General features: G+C 40.2%; 1 protein-coding gene across 5 annotated transcripts in view; it reads left to right on the top strand.

The window, feature by feature from the left end:
* LOC138150690 (PABIR family member 2-like) overlaps positions 1 to 16565 on the top strand; it is a 97240-nt gene that overhangs the window by 24282 nt on the left and 56393 nt on the right. For 2 of the 5 annotated variants that reach the window (XR_011165634.1, XM_069074110.1), the window contains 4 exons: positions 16 to 117; positions 364 to 452; positions 1853 to 1917; positions 3554 to 3650. Coding sequence is in view for 4 of the 5 variants with exons in the window: in XM_069074110.1 (XP_068930211.1) it covers positions 16 to 117; positions 364 to 452; positions 1853 to 1917; positions 3554 to 3650 (353 nt within the window). In the remaining variant the exon portion in view is untranslated. Of the gene's footprint in view, positions 1 to 15; positions 118 to 363; positions 453 to 1852; positions 1918 to 3553; positions 3651 to 15688; positions 15840 to 16565 lie in introns of those variants that run through there. The other 3 variants (XM_069074112.1, XM_069074113.1, XM_069074111.1) reach the window with 3 other exon arrangements.

Raw genomic sequence — 16565 nt, 5'->3', positions numbered from 1 at the left:
ATTTTTTGTTGACAGAGTGATAATGACTTTGACAAGTCGGAGAAATCATCTTCTCCTAAGAGAATTGACTTCATCCCAGTTTCTCCAGCACCATCACCCACTAGAGGAATAGGAAAGGTAGGATCATTGAAGAGACTTAAAGCTGCTGCAAATGCCTGTCTCCCACCCCAAGAGGCAAGGGGGAAAACCCCTCTGCTTTCATTTCAGCTAATGGTTTGAGAGGAAATGAATATTCATTGGAAATACACTCAAAAACTATGTTAACACCTATATGATCCTGAGCACTTCACTGCAGATGCTTAAAAAAGAATGCTTTTTTCAATGGGGTTCTAGAACTGTATTAATCTTCACTCTTTTCTTTAGCAATGTTTTTCACCATCCTTACAAATGTTTGTGAGTAGCAATGGGCTACCTCCAAGTCCCATTCCCAGTCCAACCAGGCGATTTTCAAAGTAAGTGAACTTGCTTTATAAATGTTATTTGATTCATTAACTTAGCTTCACAAGGAACCTTTAAATTTGATACTGTTAGGTAGGACTGATATATGTAGAGAATGAAGATATGATATTCTTTTTAATTTTAGGAATTTTAATGAAATAATTTAGCTTATAACAAGGAATTTTTAGTAGGTTATTAAAAAAAAATAAGTTGTCCCTTTTCTTGTTTAAATTTTCTTATTCCCTCAAAACCCCTTGCTATTCTGCAGAATGGGTTGATGTTGTGTTTGGGACAAATCATATTCCTCATGTACATTTTTCAATTCCTTGGAAAGCCAGAACAGAGGAATTACCTTTTCCCCCTATCTTCACCTTTTTTGGGTGTTGGACCAGCAGTAAATTTGGTGAAGCCTATGGACTCCTAAGAATCGTATTTTTAAATGCATGAAATAAAGTGTAAGTATAACCAATTGCAGTGAAATAGACTTATCAATATATAGATTTTTTTAAAGTTCAGGTACCCCAGGTTAGGAACCCCTACCCAACATCAGTACCATCACACGATTCTGCTATAGGTTTTGAAAGTTTAGTCAAATTCATTTCACTCCAGTAGACAGAATCCCAGTATGGGGGGGGGGGGGGGGAGGGAAGAGCCAGGGCTCAGAAGTCCCATTTCAGAGTCTCTGTGCTGTTAGGAAACTGGCAGCGTGACCTGAATTTTTCTGTTCCTCTGTTTCCTCATCTGTATAATAAGAGGGTTGGACTACGTTATTTCAAAGGTCCCAACTCAAAAGTTCTATTGATTGAATTTTTTTTTTTGGTCTGGTAAAAGAGTAATCTCATCTCTTTTAAAATTCTTCTTTTATCCTATGTTGTATTTTTACTTTTATGTAATTAATTGAATGGTTTCCATGATCTTTGGATCCAAAACCCTGTAAAGTGGCATGCTCTCTTTAAAAACATCACATTCATAAGAGTAATCCTAGACAGTCTCAAAGCCTCAGTATGGAAATAGACATTTGTATCACCATTCTGGAACCTGGAGGAAAACCTTAAAGTTGAGAGACTGGTTGAGAGCCACCCTAAGAAAATGAAGTTAAATAATTTAAGAAAGATGGAGCTGAGTAATGACTTCTCTTTTAGATTGTCTTGTCTTGCTGCCAGCCTTTAGATCAGACTTCAAACCTGGCTTTTTCCCTTTTTTCCCCATTATGTACTGTCTTTTCAGGAAAAATGGCCTGCCAGTGGTGCAGGTGGTATTTGCATTGCACAGGACTGTTATTCTAGGATACCAAAATTGGGGTTGCACTGAGCTTCAGAATTGGAATCTTTTTGTGGGCTTTTAGACTATTTATCTTGTACCTTGGAAGTACTTCAAGTCTTTCTAATGCCAATATTTTAACTTTATATTTTAGCAGAAGGAGTCAAAGTCCAATCAACTGCATTAGGCCCAGTGTTCTTGGTCCTATTAAAAGGAAAGGTATGCGGCAATGTTTTTGATATTGTAAAACTTAGTTTATTTTGAACTAGAAACTAGATTTCCTGTCTCTCAAAGTATTTCAAGATGGAATATCCTCAAAGAAATGTTTATTTTTCTTACAAGCATGATTATAAAATCTGAATTCTGTCAATTATCTTTGTGATATTTTCTCATCAATCTGTATCCACACTTGATTACTTGTTAATTTATCTATATTGTAATCATTATGTGGTGAAGAGATGGTAGTTTATAAATTACAGAAGCAAGTCCTGAAAAGCAGAAATACAGAAAAATAGCCTATCTTGATTTCTGTTTTCTAAGTTATTCACAGAGACTTTTATTTGTTATGAGTTTTTTATATCTACCAGGGACCTTTTTAGAATCCTGAAGGATTATTTTTAAAAGATGCTAAGGAGAGTTTTCATTTGAGTATTAAAATTATGCTTTGCGGGTGGAATATGTTTAATCTGGGCTCCAGTCATGTTTCATTTCAGAGCTACTCTGAATTAGGACAGCAGGGGGAGCTCTTCAGACAAGCTAGGCTGTACACAAAAAAAGACCAGGGAACATTTGCAAAATGAAGAGTAGATCTTGAAACTACCTATTATCAGTTAAGGACAAGAAAAACACAGACTCTAATAAATTTCCATGACTTAGAGTAGCTAAAGAAGAAATAGAACATGAATTGACATTTATTAGAAAAAGTAAAATTTTTTGTTTGTTTGTTTTTACTCTGGGAACATTTGGAAATTTTAAGCTCTGAGCTACACATTTCTTGCTGAAATATATATCCTCCCATGGTTGATACTGATTCGTAGTGAAAATATTTTTTTAAAGTCTCTATCTTTTCATGTGTGTGAATTTATTTTGGTAAAGACTTAACATATTACTGAATTGTTTTCAATTTTTGTATTATGGTGGCAAAGTGTTATTAGTAGTGGTAGTATATGGTAGAGGCTTTTTTGTGATCAGTTTTGAGAAAATTAAACTTGGTTGCATCTGGATGACTATATATGTATTTTATGTACAGTAATATCATAATATAATATATCAATATATACATGTTATCCTTCATTTAATAATAATTATCTGCACCATAAAGCTTGACTGTTTTTGAAATTATATTTTTGGTAGTTTTTAGTACTATACTAAGCAATTTTTAAAATATATGTATAAAATTGAACCAACTATACCATTTTTGACCTGTCTGCCTTCTACTTTTTTACTAGTGTTTGAGTATTCAGGTGGTGACATGGGGACAATGAGGGTTCTTAGCCAGTGATCTGCCATAAATTGTTACTTACTGTGGGCTTCAAACTCTTTGAAAATATTTCTTAGTGCTATGCTTAGTCCTGATCCAGTCTTTGTGAGGAACCAGTGGGATGCTCTTCTTTTAAGGACCCCAAACACACCTATAACATATTACAAAAAATCATTAAGAAATTTTCAGGGCTGTCAGACTTTGACACTAGGATTTTCTTTTTCCATCCGAGTACATGCTGAAACCAGCTCTAAAACTGCCATGCACATTAAAATATTGCAGGCTTCAGTTAAAAAAAACCCAAATTAAACCAAACACCCCAATTAAGCAACAAGTACATATATTTTACAGTTCATTTTTTTTTTCTGGTTTTAGGTGAAATGGAAACTGAAAGTCAGCCAAAGAGACTCTTTCAAGGCATTACTACTATGCTTTCTCCTGATATTACGAATTTGGCAGATCTCAGTTCATGGTAAAAAAAAAAGGGGGGGGGGTTGGAATGAGGGAAGGGTGAGAGAAAAAAATGTGTATATATCTATTAGGATATGGCCCACTTAAAGTAGATGGTGTTGAAAATAATGTTAAATCACCTCGAAACAATTGAAAAGATATTCAGTTATTAATGCTGATGGGGAGAGGAATTTTCCATGCAGGCATGGGTGACAGAAAAGAGAATTCAAAAGTCTTGTGTACTTCCCTTTGGCATGCATGTTTCTAATTTTATTACACTCTGACCTCCTGTTAGCTCACCACCACCCCACCACCCCCCAAGTTTGGCTACGTGGGAGGGAGTTGATCCTGCATACCAATCACATAGGGGAACTCTGGGGATGAGAGAGAAAGACAGTGAGTTGTCCTGGGTTGCTGTGCCTAATGATCTTACTCTATGTGTTTCGTTTTTTAAAACTTTTTTTGGCAAATATCTGACACAACAGGGAAAGCCAAAATTCTCTAACATAGTTTCTTTAAATATTGTTACCCAAAAATTTATATGCAATTTTTAGGTTATTCCACCAGTAGTAAAAATCTTTTTAAAAGCAACCTTTCTGGCCCCTTAGGGGATATCATCACAAATATTTTTTAACTTTTTTTCCTTTGGATATGAAAAAATATAAATCTTTCTCTTCCTGGCCAGGAATTGCCAACCAATTAAGGACAAGGTGTTACTTTTAATTTCCCAGAAGCCCAGCAGGGCAGAGATTGCTGCTGCCAATAACACTTTCCTCCCTGCTAGCAAAAATGGGGGTGTGTGGTGTGTGTGTGTGTGTGTGGTGTGTGTGTGTGTGTGTGTGTGTGTGTGTGTATATAGGAGGGTGGGATTGGGGAGGCAGTAGGGGTTGGGGTAGTGTTGACTGATTTGGAGATCTGCCACAAAAGGCTTTGAGATATGTTATGAATTTTCCTATTTTACACAGAATTGTTATACCCTTTCAAAACTATGTAAAATCCTACATTTTACAACAACAGATCTTTTCAAAAAGCCTCTGAAGGCACTTTATTTTGGAAATGTATTCCCAACCCTTTTAAATGGCATTTCCAGGCCATTTCTAATTTGTGAGTCACTTATTCACTTTTCACTTAAGCTATCCTGTGCTTATGGTTGGCAAACAAGTCCCAAGTTCCCCTAGTTGTTAACTTAACTCTAGTGATTAATCCTGTCCTGCTTTGGGCACATGCCTCTACTGGATTGCTCTGGACATTTTTGTCTGTTCTCTTTTCCTTCTCATCTATCTTGTCTGTCCTTGATAATGTGTGCTAATTTTGGTACTGAATGACTTTCCAGGCATTAGGAAGAGTTGCTTCCAAAGATCATGGAGAAAACGGGTTGCTGAAACTGGCTACTTTGTTTATAAATAGTTCATTTAAAATAGAGGAGGAGGAGGGGGCAGATGTTTTCTGCAGCTACGTGGCTGAAGAGAAGTCATCTTGCCTAGGCTCTAATTAATGAGGCTATAGTTAGGAAATAATTTTGCAAAGTGAAAAAACACTTTACAAAAACTATGTGAAAATATTAAAAAAAAAATAGTTGGCCTAGACAGAGCCTAAGGAGTAATATGTGCTGCTGTGTTCACTAATAGGTGCAAATGGCTCTCTTCCCAGAGCCATGTCCTTCTCCAAACAGTAGAGTCTCCACTGTGCTTATGATGCTGGTGATAGCGGATCCTCAGGTTTTGTCAAGACTAGAAGGTTTCCCTAAATGACTGTGGCTTCTGCCTCAGAGGTGCAGGCTCTTTTTGTGGGTACTAGCAAAGCATTGCAGTAGTCTTGTGGAGGACATGGGTGGTGAGGCTGTCTCTGCTCCCATGTCCACTAGTTTTGTTTGGGGGCTTTGAAATGGCAGGAAAGAGCGAGATATATATGTACGTGTATACCGTATGTGATGTCAATGACAAGTGGGGCGTCTGGATCCAAAAAGCCTGTTGGTCTTGGCCTCTCAGGAGGCTTACTCTCAGAAGAGTGGGACAATGGGTGAGCTTAGTTACAATCAAGTAGAAATAAAATGTGGCTGCATGAGACCTGGAAAATCTTTTGGATTTAGTTTATCTTTAGTCCATCTTTAAGTCCTTGCCATTTTCCTTTTGGGGAGGGGGCTCAATACATTTCTCCACTGGGTCTGTAGCTTAAGGTTTGGCATGTCTTGAGGTTCCTACAAGGTCTAGTTGATTATAAATTCAGACTGTTGCTTAGACATTTACAGCTGGGACCAAGTGATTATAAATCTCAGAATCATCTTTCTGTGGGTTCTCTATCCTGCTCTATAGGGGATTCTTAGAATCTTTGTGACAAGATTTCATTGATTAGACATCTGATTAGACATTCCCATTAGAAATGGGAACAGAAACAAGGACCAGCTGGCTTTGGGGGCAAGGAAATTCATACTACTTGATGAAGTTAAGGCAAAGAGTTATTGGGTATTAACTTAGCTGGGGTGGGGAGATGGGGGAACAGGATAGAACAACTATATATGAATTAACAGCTCTTCTCATCATTTCAGTGTTTCTGGTTTTCACAAATCAAATGAAGAGGAAGAAATAAGTTTTTTAAATAGGTCAATGGAAAACTATGTTTTTTCATTTTCTTTCCATGCCATACAGCCTGAATATTTATTTTATTTTATTTTTATTTTGCTTTTTTGTTTTTGTTGTTTTTTGGAGGGCAGTTGGGGTAAAGTGACTTGCCCAAGGTCACACTGCTAGTAAGTGTTAAGTGTCTGAGGCCGGATTTGAACTCAGGTGTTCCTGACTCCAGGGCCAGTGCTCTATTCACTGTGCCACCTACTACCCCGAGCCTGAATATTTAGATATGTATTTGTTCAACCACTGCAGCCTTACTATTTTATGCAAGATTAAGGTTTATACCACATGTCGCCAGCTCCTAATATCTTTGTGACAAATATGAAATCAAGTTTTTGGTATAGATACATTTGTCTTATTGCTGCCTGTGTTTAAGGGGTCATGGTGTGCCAATTGCTGTTACGACCACAGAATGAGCATGGCCTTGCTTTGTGGTTTAGAACTAACTGTTTCTCAGCTTCTTTCTACTTCGTGAAAATTCTTAAATGTGTATGTCTAAGGATAAAGCAGAGATTGTGCTTCCCCTCCTATGTTCCTTTCTTAATATGAGTATCATCAACACTGTTTGCTAATATTAGCTTTTTATTGCATTTCACTTCTTTGTATTTGTTAAAAAGTCTTTTCCTACCTCATTCCCTGAGGAGCACAGATACATCCATGATACAGTGTAGAAAAGAGGTTTTCAGGGCCAACAAAATGGTGCTAAAGATTCTTCTATGATAAAATAATGTCCCCTAGATTTTTCTACCTATCACATCAGGAATAATGGGGTGTGTGTGTGTGTTAAATTTGGTTTTTTTTGCATTTGCAAAATGAGTTTGTACTGGATATATATGCAATGTGTGCCTAAAGAGTTTATAGAGTAATTTAGGCATAATCTGTATCTTATTTAACAAATTCAGAACAGGAACTAAATGATCTATTCCTAAGAGCTTTCTGAGCTGTTGTTGGCACAGCTTTGCTGATGCATTTTGCTTGGGGCAAAAATATCTCCCTCCCCAGAAAATGTGGGAAGAAAATCTGAAGATGGTCAGCAATAAACATGAACATCTTACCCATTCTAAGGAAAATGCTGAGACTTCCAAGGGCTAGACAGAGGTTTTCTTTTTTTTTTCAATAATTTATTCACTCAAAGTTTTTTTTTTTTAAGCAATCGGGGTTAAGTAACTTGCTCAAGGTTACATGGCCAGGTGGGTGCTAAGTGTCGGAGCCCAGATTCGATCCCCAGGTCATCCCGACACTGGAACAGTGCTCTTACTTACTGTGCTACCTGGCCGCCCCCAGAGGTTTTCTTTAACATCAATTTGTACACCTGTGGGACCTGGAGTATGTGCCAGCCTGAGAGGGAGAATGTGGCAACACTGATAAGCAACATCAGGTGGCATACAGAAAGAAGATGCCAGAGGTAGAGAGTTTTCATGAAATCGTGTATTTAGAAAAGAGGAAAGAAGTGAGTCAGAGGCGAAAGGCTGGGGAGTTGGCTGACCTTAAGAGTATAGCCAGGGAAAAGAGAAAGGGGAGCAGGACCTGGGATGAGCAGGCTCAGGTGGGGACTCGGCTAAGGGACTCCTAGGATCAGAGCCTGAAGGACCCCCCAGCCCCCAACAGCAGCACCATATGACAGAGATGAGAGTGTGAGTGCTCTGGAGTAGCTCGATGCCATTAGGGAAGACTAGAAAGTGAGGAGAAGCAGGGGAGAAGATCCCACCCCCCTTTTAAAGGTTTGAATAATGGCAGCAGAAATATAGCTGACTAGCAAGGTGTGACCTTGGGCAAGTTACTTAACCCCAATTGCCCTCCAAAAAGGCAAAAAAAAAAAAAAAGAAATATAGCTGAGGCACAAGTTCCCAGGACACTCCTGTGTAGGTATTCTGTTTGGAGTGCTGCCTGAGGGTGCCAGCTCACCATTTTGTTAGGAGGTTTTGATAGATAGTGTTGGATCCAAAGCCCTGAAAGGCTGGTTGGAGTGAGTGACTGTCTTCCTAGAGAGAATGTGCCGTCCTTAGGCTTGAGTGATCAGTACACTGATGGTGCTGAAGCTCAGCCCTTCCTTTCTCTTCAGGTAGAATATACTGTCACAAATGCTCCATGAGACTCCCCTGAAATTTCATTTGGAGCCTTCAGCTGGTACACATCCTAGCAGCTTGGCTGCCTCCAGGTGTAAATTGGCAGCATATTGTCCAAGTGAGCACATGCGATATCTTCTAACCCCCTTCTGAGAGCAATTGTAAGTGTCATCAGTGAAACTCTGTATGGCCCGAATTTTGATTATTTTGAAGCTCTGACTCAACTGTCCTAATGCATCTTGATAGATCACAGCAACTACCACATACTGGGTACTGATTTCTCCTGAAGGGAGCTTGGAGTCAGGCTGTTTTTGTGTGTTGGGCAACTGGATCTGTAAAACTGGGTGGCTGCTTGTATAGTAGAAAGAGCCTAGGGCAGCTAGGTGGCACAGTGAATAGAGCACTGGCCCTGGAGTCAGAAGTATCTGAGTTCAAATCCAGCTTCAGACACTTAACACTAGCCATGGGACCTTAGGCAAGTCACTTAACCCCAATTGCCCTGCCCTCCCCCCTCCAAAAAGCAAAAAAACCCCAAACAAACGAAAAAACAGAGCCTTGAATTCAGAGTCAGAGGCCCCAGGTTCAAATCCCTCTCTGTCATTCCCTTGCTCTATCTCCTTACAGAAGTTCCCTTCTCTCTAGGCCCTAGTTTCCTCATCTTTTTGGAAGTCCTTTCCAGCTTGAAGCCCGCAAGTCCCAGGAATCGAATAAGAGCTTTCCTTAGAGGATTGTCCAAAGTGTGTCTACAAAGGAAGCACCCCTAGAACAAAGGCCTTTGGGCATTTCGGTAATTAAGCTCCACAGATGAAACCCTGAATAGCTGTGCCCCAAATCTGCTCTAAGGTGAATTGTGGCAAGAGCACAGTTGCGGGGTGCACGTCTGCTGGAGTCTGACAGAGGCACAGCTTACTGCCTTGCCTGAAGTGACATCAAGTATGAATCATGTCCCAAGCCCTCGTTTTGTTGCTATCTGCTTTAGGGATTTTAATTTCATTTGCTTTTCACCCTTGGGGGGTTTTTTAGGCCCAGGGCATAATTGAGGGGGGAAAAAACCTCCTTGCTTTGAGGTTCTATGATTGCCTGGTTCTGTGTATTCAGCATCTGGAGGCTGGAATAAATTAATCAACTTTTTGCAAGAGGCCTACTGATTAGCCAGTTTGTGAATTATGCAAGCCCTCTCTTTACCTGTCCTCTCTTCTCTCTGAGGCTCAGCCAAGGTATTCCTGTGGCTGGTGCTCATTAGCACCTCCATCAGAGAGGGGCCCGGACAAGAAGAAAAGGGAAAACTCAAATCAGATAGTTGGATTGTTTGTACCCCTGGTCAAAGGATTAGTGTTACAAGTATTAGATAACTGACTTTTTTTTTTTATCAATCTATAGTTTTCATTTAATGTTAGCCATTTTCCCTTTTTATAATTAAAATGACTATACTTAGCTTTCTCCTTATTTGGCAGTTTGAGACACGTTAAAACAAAATTAGGAATTGAAAATCATATTGTTAGAGCTGCCTTCCTATGATTACCAAAATGGGTAATGTGATTGTTAAACCAGTCTTTATTGAACGCATATGTGCAAAAGGCATGGTGCTATGTGCTGATGATCTGCCTTTTGTGCTTTGATGCTATCTTCTGTTTGTAGTCACTGAGCATCTATCTGTCTTGGGGCCTGAGGTGGGGGGGGCAGTGAGATGGGGGAGCACAGTGCAGTGATCAGAGTGCTGGATTTAGACAGAGGGCCTGGATTCCAAGCCCACTTCTATTGCTTACTCTCTACCTGTGTGGCCTCTGACAAATCACTGAACCCTCCTGGGCCTCAGTTTCTTCTTCTATGAATTTAAGGAGGTGGATTAGTAGCATGATATCGTAGGAAGAATCCTGTATCTGGGTCAGAGAACCCAGCTTTGACACCCAGCTCTGACAGGCTCTGCTGCCTGTGTGACCTTGGGGAGCAGGTCTTCTCTCTTGGTCTGTTTTTTCCTCAGTGAAATTCTGAGGGGCTTGAATTAGATGACCTCTGAACTCCCTTTTAGTTGGAAATCTATGATTCTACAATGGAAAAAAATGTTTGTACAATCTATATTTTAGCTTAGTGAAAACATCTGATGAAGGATTTCTCAAATCCTCAATTTGCAGATTGCAGTACAGACTAGTTGTAATCTCAAGAGTAAATGAAAGGAGTGGTAATCGGTAAACCATCTGCCGCAATTCTTCCGAAATTGGGGATCAGAGGTCTGGCTTGTTTGATTCAAAATTAGGGAAGAAATTGTGGAAACTACATAAAAAGGACAGATTGAGTTTGTATTCCTCTGACTTTCTGGAAAGCTATATTTCAGAGGGTCTTTTGAGTTAGTAAGAAACCATGCTGGAAGAGAGATTTCCCTGCAGGAATGATAGTTGAGATTTTGAATGAGCGTTGGGTTTGTTTGAGCAAATGAGAGTGTCACAAATGATTTCCTGTAACCTGGTACAAGTCTATAGTTAACTTCTACCTATTTCTATTCAGATTATCCAGGTAGTGACTAGTTTTTAATGTGGGAGCCTACTTTCTCCCTGCCACGTAGCAGGGACTGCTTGCTTCTGCTTCTCAGCTAATATGTGCTCTAGGAATGCAAGCTGATTTTTAGCAGAGGCAAAAAAATGCTGCATCCTAGTCAAATAAAAGCAATTTTTGGATTTCCATGGGGAGGAAGGGGTGGTTTCTATTTGTACATCTGCTTTTCTCTGGTAGTGTAAATAACCATGTTGACTATATTCTGATTCCAGTCAATTCAGTTTACCAGTTAGTTATCTTACACATTGAAAAAAAGTCTTTGAACTAGCTCAATTTTCCCTATTTCCTCCACTTAAAAGTGCTTTTAGTAATGATGGATTTGTAGGCTTTAGAAACCTGAATATATACAGTGGCAGTGCTGTGTGAGTGCTGGATTAGAGAAGTGCTTTTTGGCTTTGTTTTTTTATTTTTTATTTTTTTAGAGTCTGTTAGCTCCCTTAGTTGGTTTTGGCTTTTTCCCTAAGGAAAGACTACATTTCGTTTTTTCCAGGTTCAGAGCTTCTTGGACCCCTGCTTTTTATGTACATATATAGAAATCCAGTAAGAGCCTATTGGCATGGTATTTTATAACTTGAATGAAGTTAGCTTGCATTGGTATGATTTTGAACATCTAGATATTCCTTTTGTGCCACATTTTGATCTCCTGTAATTAAGGTGTGTTTTTTTTAGTTGTGGTCAAAAATCACTTTCTTTTGAATAGAGAAATTTCATACAGCAGTTTAAAAGAATTCCATGTTAAGGGGTACATAGTTATTTTTTGTTTAGCTTTACTTTTAAATGATAAAATTAGAGTTTAAACATAGTAATCACTATCTATTCCCCTCAAGCCCACCCCTCTCCCAATTTTTCCATTATTGTTGAGAGCACCACTGTCTTCCTGTTTACTTAGGCTCATATCTAGGTGTCATCCTGAATGCCTCACTTTCTCATGCACCATATTCAATCAGTTGCCAAGACTTGTCTATTTTACCTTTGTAACATCTCTTGCATATTCCCCCTTCTCTGCTCTGACGCTACAACCACCCTGGTACAGTTTTCATGGCCTCACCTATTACAGTGGCCTGCTGGTTGATCTTCCTGACTCAAGTCTCTCCCCACTCTAGTCCTTCTCCTATTAAGCTGCCAAATTGGTTTTTCTAAAGCAGAAGGTCTGATCATGTCACCATTCCCCTTATTCATAAAACTGCAGTGGCTCCCAATTACCTCCAGGATCAAATCAAGATCAGATCTTCTGTTTGCCTTTTAAAACCCTTCATTACCTGGCTCCCTCTTCTGCCCTAGGGCTATCTTTCCAGTCTTCTTAGGCCTTCCTTCCTCCACATACCCTACAATCCAGTGGACCCTGGCCTCCTTGCACTTGTTCATTTCCTGAATTCAGCCATTCTCACAAGCAGTCCTCATGTCCACCTCCTAACTTCCCTGGCTTCCTTCCCTGCAAAAATTCTGCCTTTTACAAGAAGCCTTTCCTGATCATCCTTAACTCTTGGGCCTTCCCTTTACTGATTATCTTGAATTTATCCTTTATATAGCTAGTTTGTATATAGTTGTTTGCACGTTGCCTCCCCCATCAGACTGTGAGCTCCTGAAGAGCAGGGATTGTCTTTTGTCTTTCTTTGTACTCCCAGCACTTAGCACAATGCCCAGCACATAGTAGATGCTTAATAAATGCTTGGTGACTGACTGACCTTTAATTTCATTGGTATAGGTAACTCCAGGGTGAAGAAACTCCTTGTACCAACACAAGTTGGCACCTTCTCACCAACTTCTGGTCTTAGAGCACTGACATTAAGTGACTTTTGCCAAGAGTTTGTGTCAGCCAGTATTGGTCAGAGGTGGCACTTGAACTTTGTTTTTTCTAGCTCAGAGGTCACCTCTCTCTCCATGACACCATATTGCCTCTTCAAGATTGAAAATCAGATTAAAAAAAAAAATTAGGTTTTAACACAGAAACTATTTAGTTTTCATGAAAGATTTGGAGAGCAGTAATAGCCTGCCACCAGCAGGGTCAATTAAGCAATTCCTGCTTGTGTGGTAGGGGTATGAAATTGGTAGGCCCAAAAAGGAGAGGAGGAGAAGAAATATTTCAAGAGATGGCTAAAAAAAAGTCACAGAAACTCCCGTAAATGCTATGGAAATATATTGGATTTTGAAAAAATTCCCAAGACTCTGTATGGGGTGGAAGCAGGGAGGAGAAATCTCCCTGGCATTTGGAGAGAGTCTCACTCAGCTTCAGCTTCCTCCTGGGCAGAAGGGCAGTGAGGTTGTTGTATTACTTGATAGCCTGACAGGTTTGATTCGAGACATAAAGGAAATGATGGAGAGGTGAAAGCTCTCGTTGTATATGTATCATTTTTAAAGCACATTCGGTAAAACCTAAGTCAAATTGGGACTGATTGGAAGAGGGGAATGGGGATAGGCCCAGCAATCTGGGGATCTGGATTCTAATCTCAGGTTTGCTGTGTCATGCACATCTAGTCTAAATTGCTGTGTTAACATGAATAAGGCCTTGGTCTTCAAGTTTGATCTGCAAATTTAGGGATAAGGTTCACTCAAAATTGACTGAATTGGTGACTTTTTTTTTTAAGCTGCCATTTTATTACTTGGGATAGCTGACTCTGGGTAGCTAGCAAGAAAGATTGGAAGGAGCCCTAGGCTTACTCACTAAGAGACTGCCTGGGCTCATTAGTAGCTGGGTGGTCCTGGATAAGTTACTTCAAAATTTCTAAGCCTTAATTTCCTCATTTTTAAAATTGGGGGCAATATTACTTGAACTGTCCCTTCCTGGGGTGTTGTGAATATCAAAGGAGACATTTGTAAAATACTTTGTAGACCTTAAAGCACCATAGAAATAAATGTATGCTGCTACTCAGGTCATGAGAATGATGGCTGCCTAATTAGCATGCCAGAAATAACCTAAGTACTGGAAATCTCTGTTTATATATATATTTGATAGGCCAGTGTGTGAAAATAGTTTGTTCTAAAGTAAGAAATACCTGATTGGTTTAGGAAGTCCTTTTTTATACCTAGGATACAAAGCTATACCACCCTCCCCCTAATGCTGTCTGAATGACCCATATTCTAGGCTAGGGCATTTTGTATTTTGATTTTGCAGCCTAATGATGGAAATAAGCTGTGTCCAAATGACTATGATGAGGGCATATGTAACAAGTGGTACAAAGTGTGTCACTGGTGAGTAGAAGAGGCTGGAGTGAGGGGCAAAGGCTTGATGGAGGAGAGGCCCTTGAGAAAAAGAACTTGGTAAGGCAGGGGGCATGCATGGCACCAGCAGTTATTGAGGCAGGATCTCAGGTGTGGTCACAGATCACTGAGAAGTCAATTTGGCTACAGAATAGGCTTTGTGTAGGGGATCATATTTGAGAGAGCTGGAGGAGTATGTTGGGGCTAGATTGTAGAGGAGTTTTATACCAAGGATAGATGGAGACCATCTTGACTAAGCTAGTTTATGCCATAGATGGCAGAAGATAGGGCCATATTGGAGAGTGCTATGATACTAGGTAGGATGAGGGATTTGGATTTTATTCTCTAGGCCCCTAAGGAGTCCATGGCACCTTTGGAGTAGGGGAATGATAGAATGAAAATGGGGAATTAAGTAATTACTTGATTAATAGAAGAATCTGGAATTATACAGGATGGATCGGCAGGGTGGAGGCCAGTTAGGCAAGTGCAGAAACCTAGGCCTGAGGTGATAAAGGGATAGACTTAGAAAGGTTACAGTGGGAACTTTGTAGAAGGGGAAACGTGAGGTAGGAAGCATCAGTGGGACTAGGGGACAGCTTCTGTATAGGTGGCAATGTGACTTTGTTTTGATTATGGTGAACTTGAGGGAAACTAGAGGCTACAGATTTGTGAGTCCTCATAGGGTTGCTGTCAGAGCCAAAGCTTTGAGAACAGGGAAACTGGAAGTCTGAATATCAAGAGAAGAGGAGTCAGGAGGATGAAAAGGAACTAGGAACAAAAGAGAAAAAGGGCACTAAAGACAGTAGGAGGAGATCCAGGATAGGATGGTAATCCAGAAGCTAAGGGACAATATCCAAGAAGGAAAAGAGGTGCTTAGCAAGATCTTGCCACCAAGAGGTTGAGAAAGCAGCTTAGCCAGATAACCACAATGATTACCTTTATCAGGGCAGTCGGAGCAGACTATGGATAATTAAGGAGAGGGAAAAATGGTGGCAAGTATGGACCACTTCCAGCCTTACTGTCCTCTCCAGCTAGATGATTCTTTTCCTCTTTTTCCTTTAACTGCCAAACTTCTCAAAGGGTTGTGTGTGTATGTGTGTGTGTGTGTGTGTGAGAGAGAGAGAGAGAGAGAGAGAGAGAGAGAGAGAGAGAGAGAGAGGGAGAGGGAGAGAGAGGGAGAGAGAGAGCATGTAAGCTGTATATGTTCAAAGGCAGAAAAGGACCCAGGGGAAAGGAAGAAGCTGAGACAAGTGGGTGGGTGGCTATATGGTCACCTAGGGATGGTACCTAGGATACAGGTTCACTCTGGAGACTAAGGGACACCTCTTTCCCTAAGACTGATACGTCAGGTGGAAGGAGATGCAGAGACATTAGTTGGCCTTAGGTCTCAGTGCTATTGGAAGTGAAGCAGCACACCAAGTTGGGCAGCATCCAAGGTATCGATGGCATAAAAGAATCAGAGTCTGGCTTTGAGTTTGCAGGGCCTTTTGTGGGGTTTGAAAATCTTTCAATGTAACGTTTTACTGTTCCTTCCTTAACTCTGCACATTTTGCCGATGTGTTGTGCTCACCTGAGAGTGAGTTGTGCTCACCTGCTCATGACTGTCTCTGCTTTGTCCTCAGTCTGTCTTCAGATATTCTGGATGGCAGTAGTAGCAGCATTGGCTCATCCTCAGACTCACTGGCTAAAGTCAGCAATGCCACAGACTCTCCAGTAACATGTTCCAATTCATGCTCTTCGTTCATCTTGATGGATGACCTTTCACCCAAGTGACTTAACCATTTCTCATTCAGTGTTCTGACCGTGCTGTTTTCTAGACAAAAGACTCCAGCAGGCAGGGAAAGTGATCCTTAATGAGGATAAGATATTGATTAGGATAAAAAAATAGTGTAACATGATCCCTTAACATCTCTATTCTCAAAGGCTTAACTCACAGATATATTAACCTTACTGCTAGTTTTTGCAAATTTCCTTTTGTGTTAAGTGACTGTTCAGATTAGTAAAATTAACTTTGGGTTGCTGTTGCTATATTTTACTTTTGGTGCCTAAAAGGCTACTTAAAGTCCTGTAGTTAGAGTACTGATAGAAACTATTTTCTAGCATGGCTCCATCCCCCAACAAAAGTGAATGACAGGGGCGGCTAGGTGGTGCAGTGAATAAAGCACCAGCCCCAGAGACAGGAGGACCCGAGTTCAGTTCCGGCCTCAAACACTTAACACCCACACAAAAAAACTAGCCATGTAAACTTGGGCAAGTTACTTAACCCCAATTGCCCTCCAAAAGGCAAAAAAAAGTGAATGACAGTTGTAAAACTGCTCAAAAAGTCTCTTGTTTGAAAGAGAAAGAGTTCTATATTGCCCTTCATTTTGCAAACGTAAAAGACTTACATTTGGTTATATTTAAATGATTTTTCTCATCAGATTTAAATATGTGATTTCTCCTTTTTCCTCTTTGAGCTGCTTGCTTGTGGCCAGACCAGGAAATACTTAGTGGTCTCTG

The sequence above is a fragment of the Petaurus breviceps genome, unplaced genomic scaffold (assembly GCF_028583685.1).
Source record: "Petaurus breviceps papuanus isolate PSGF00001 unplaced genomic scaffold, PetGlider_PUasm1.0 90881, whole genome shotgun sequence".
In the NCBI taxonomy this organism is placed as follows: domain Eukaryota; kingdom Metazoa; phylum Chordata; class Mammalia; order Diprotodontia; family Petauridae; genus Petaurus; species Petaurus breviceps.
Note: the sequence above shows the minus strand (reverse complement) of the source record. Positions and strands in the feature narration are given on the sequence as shown.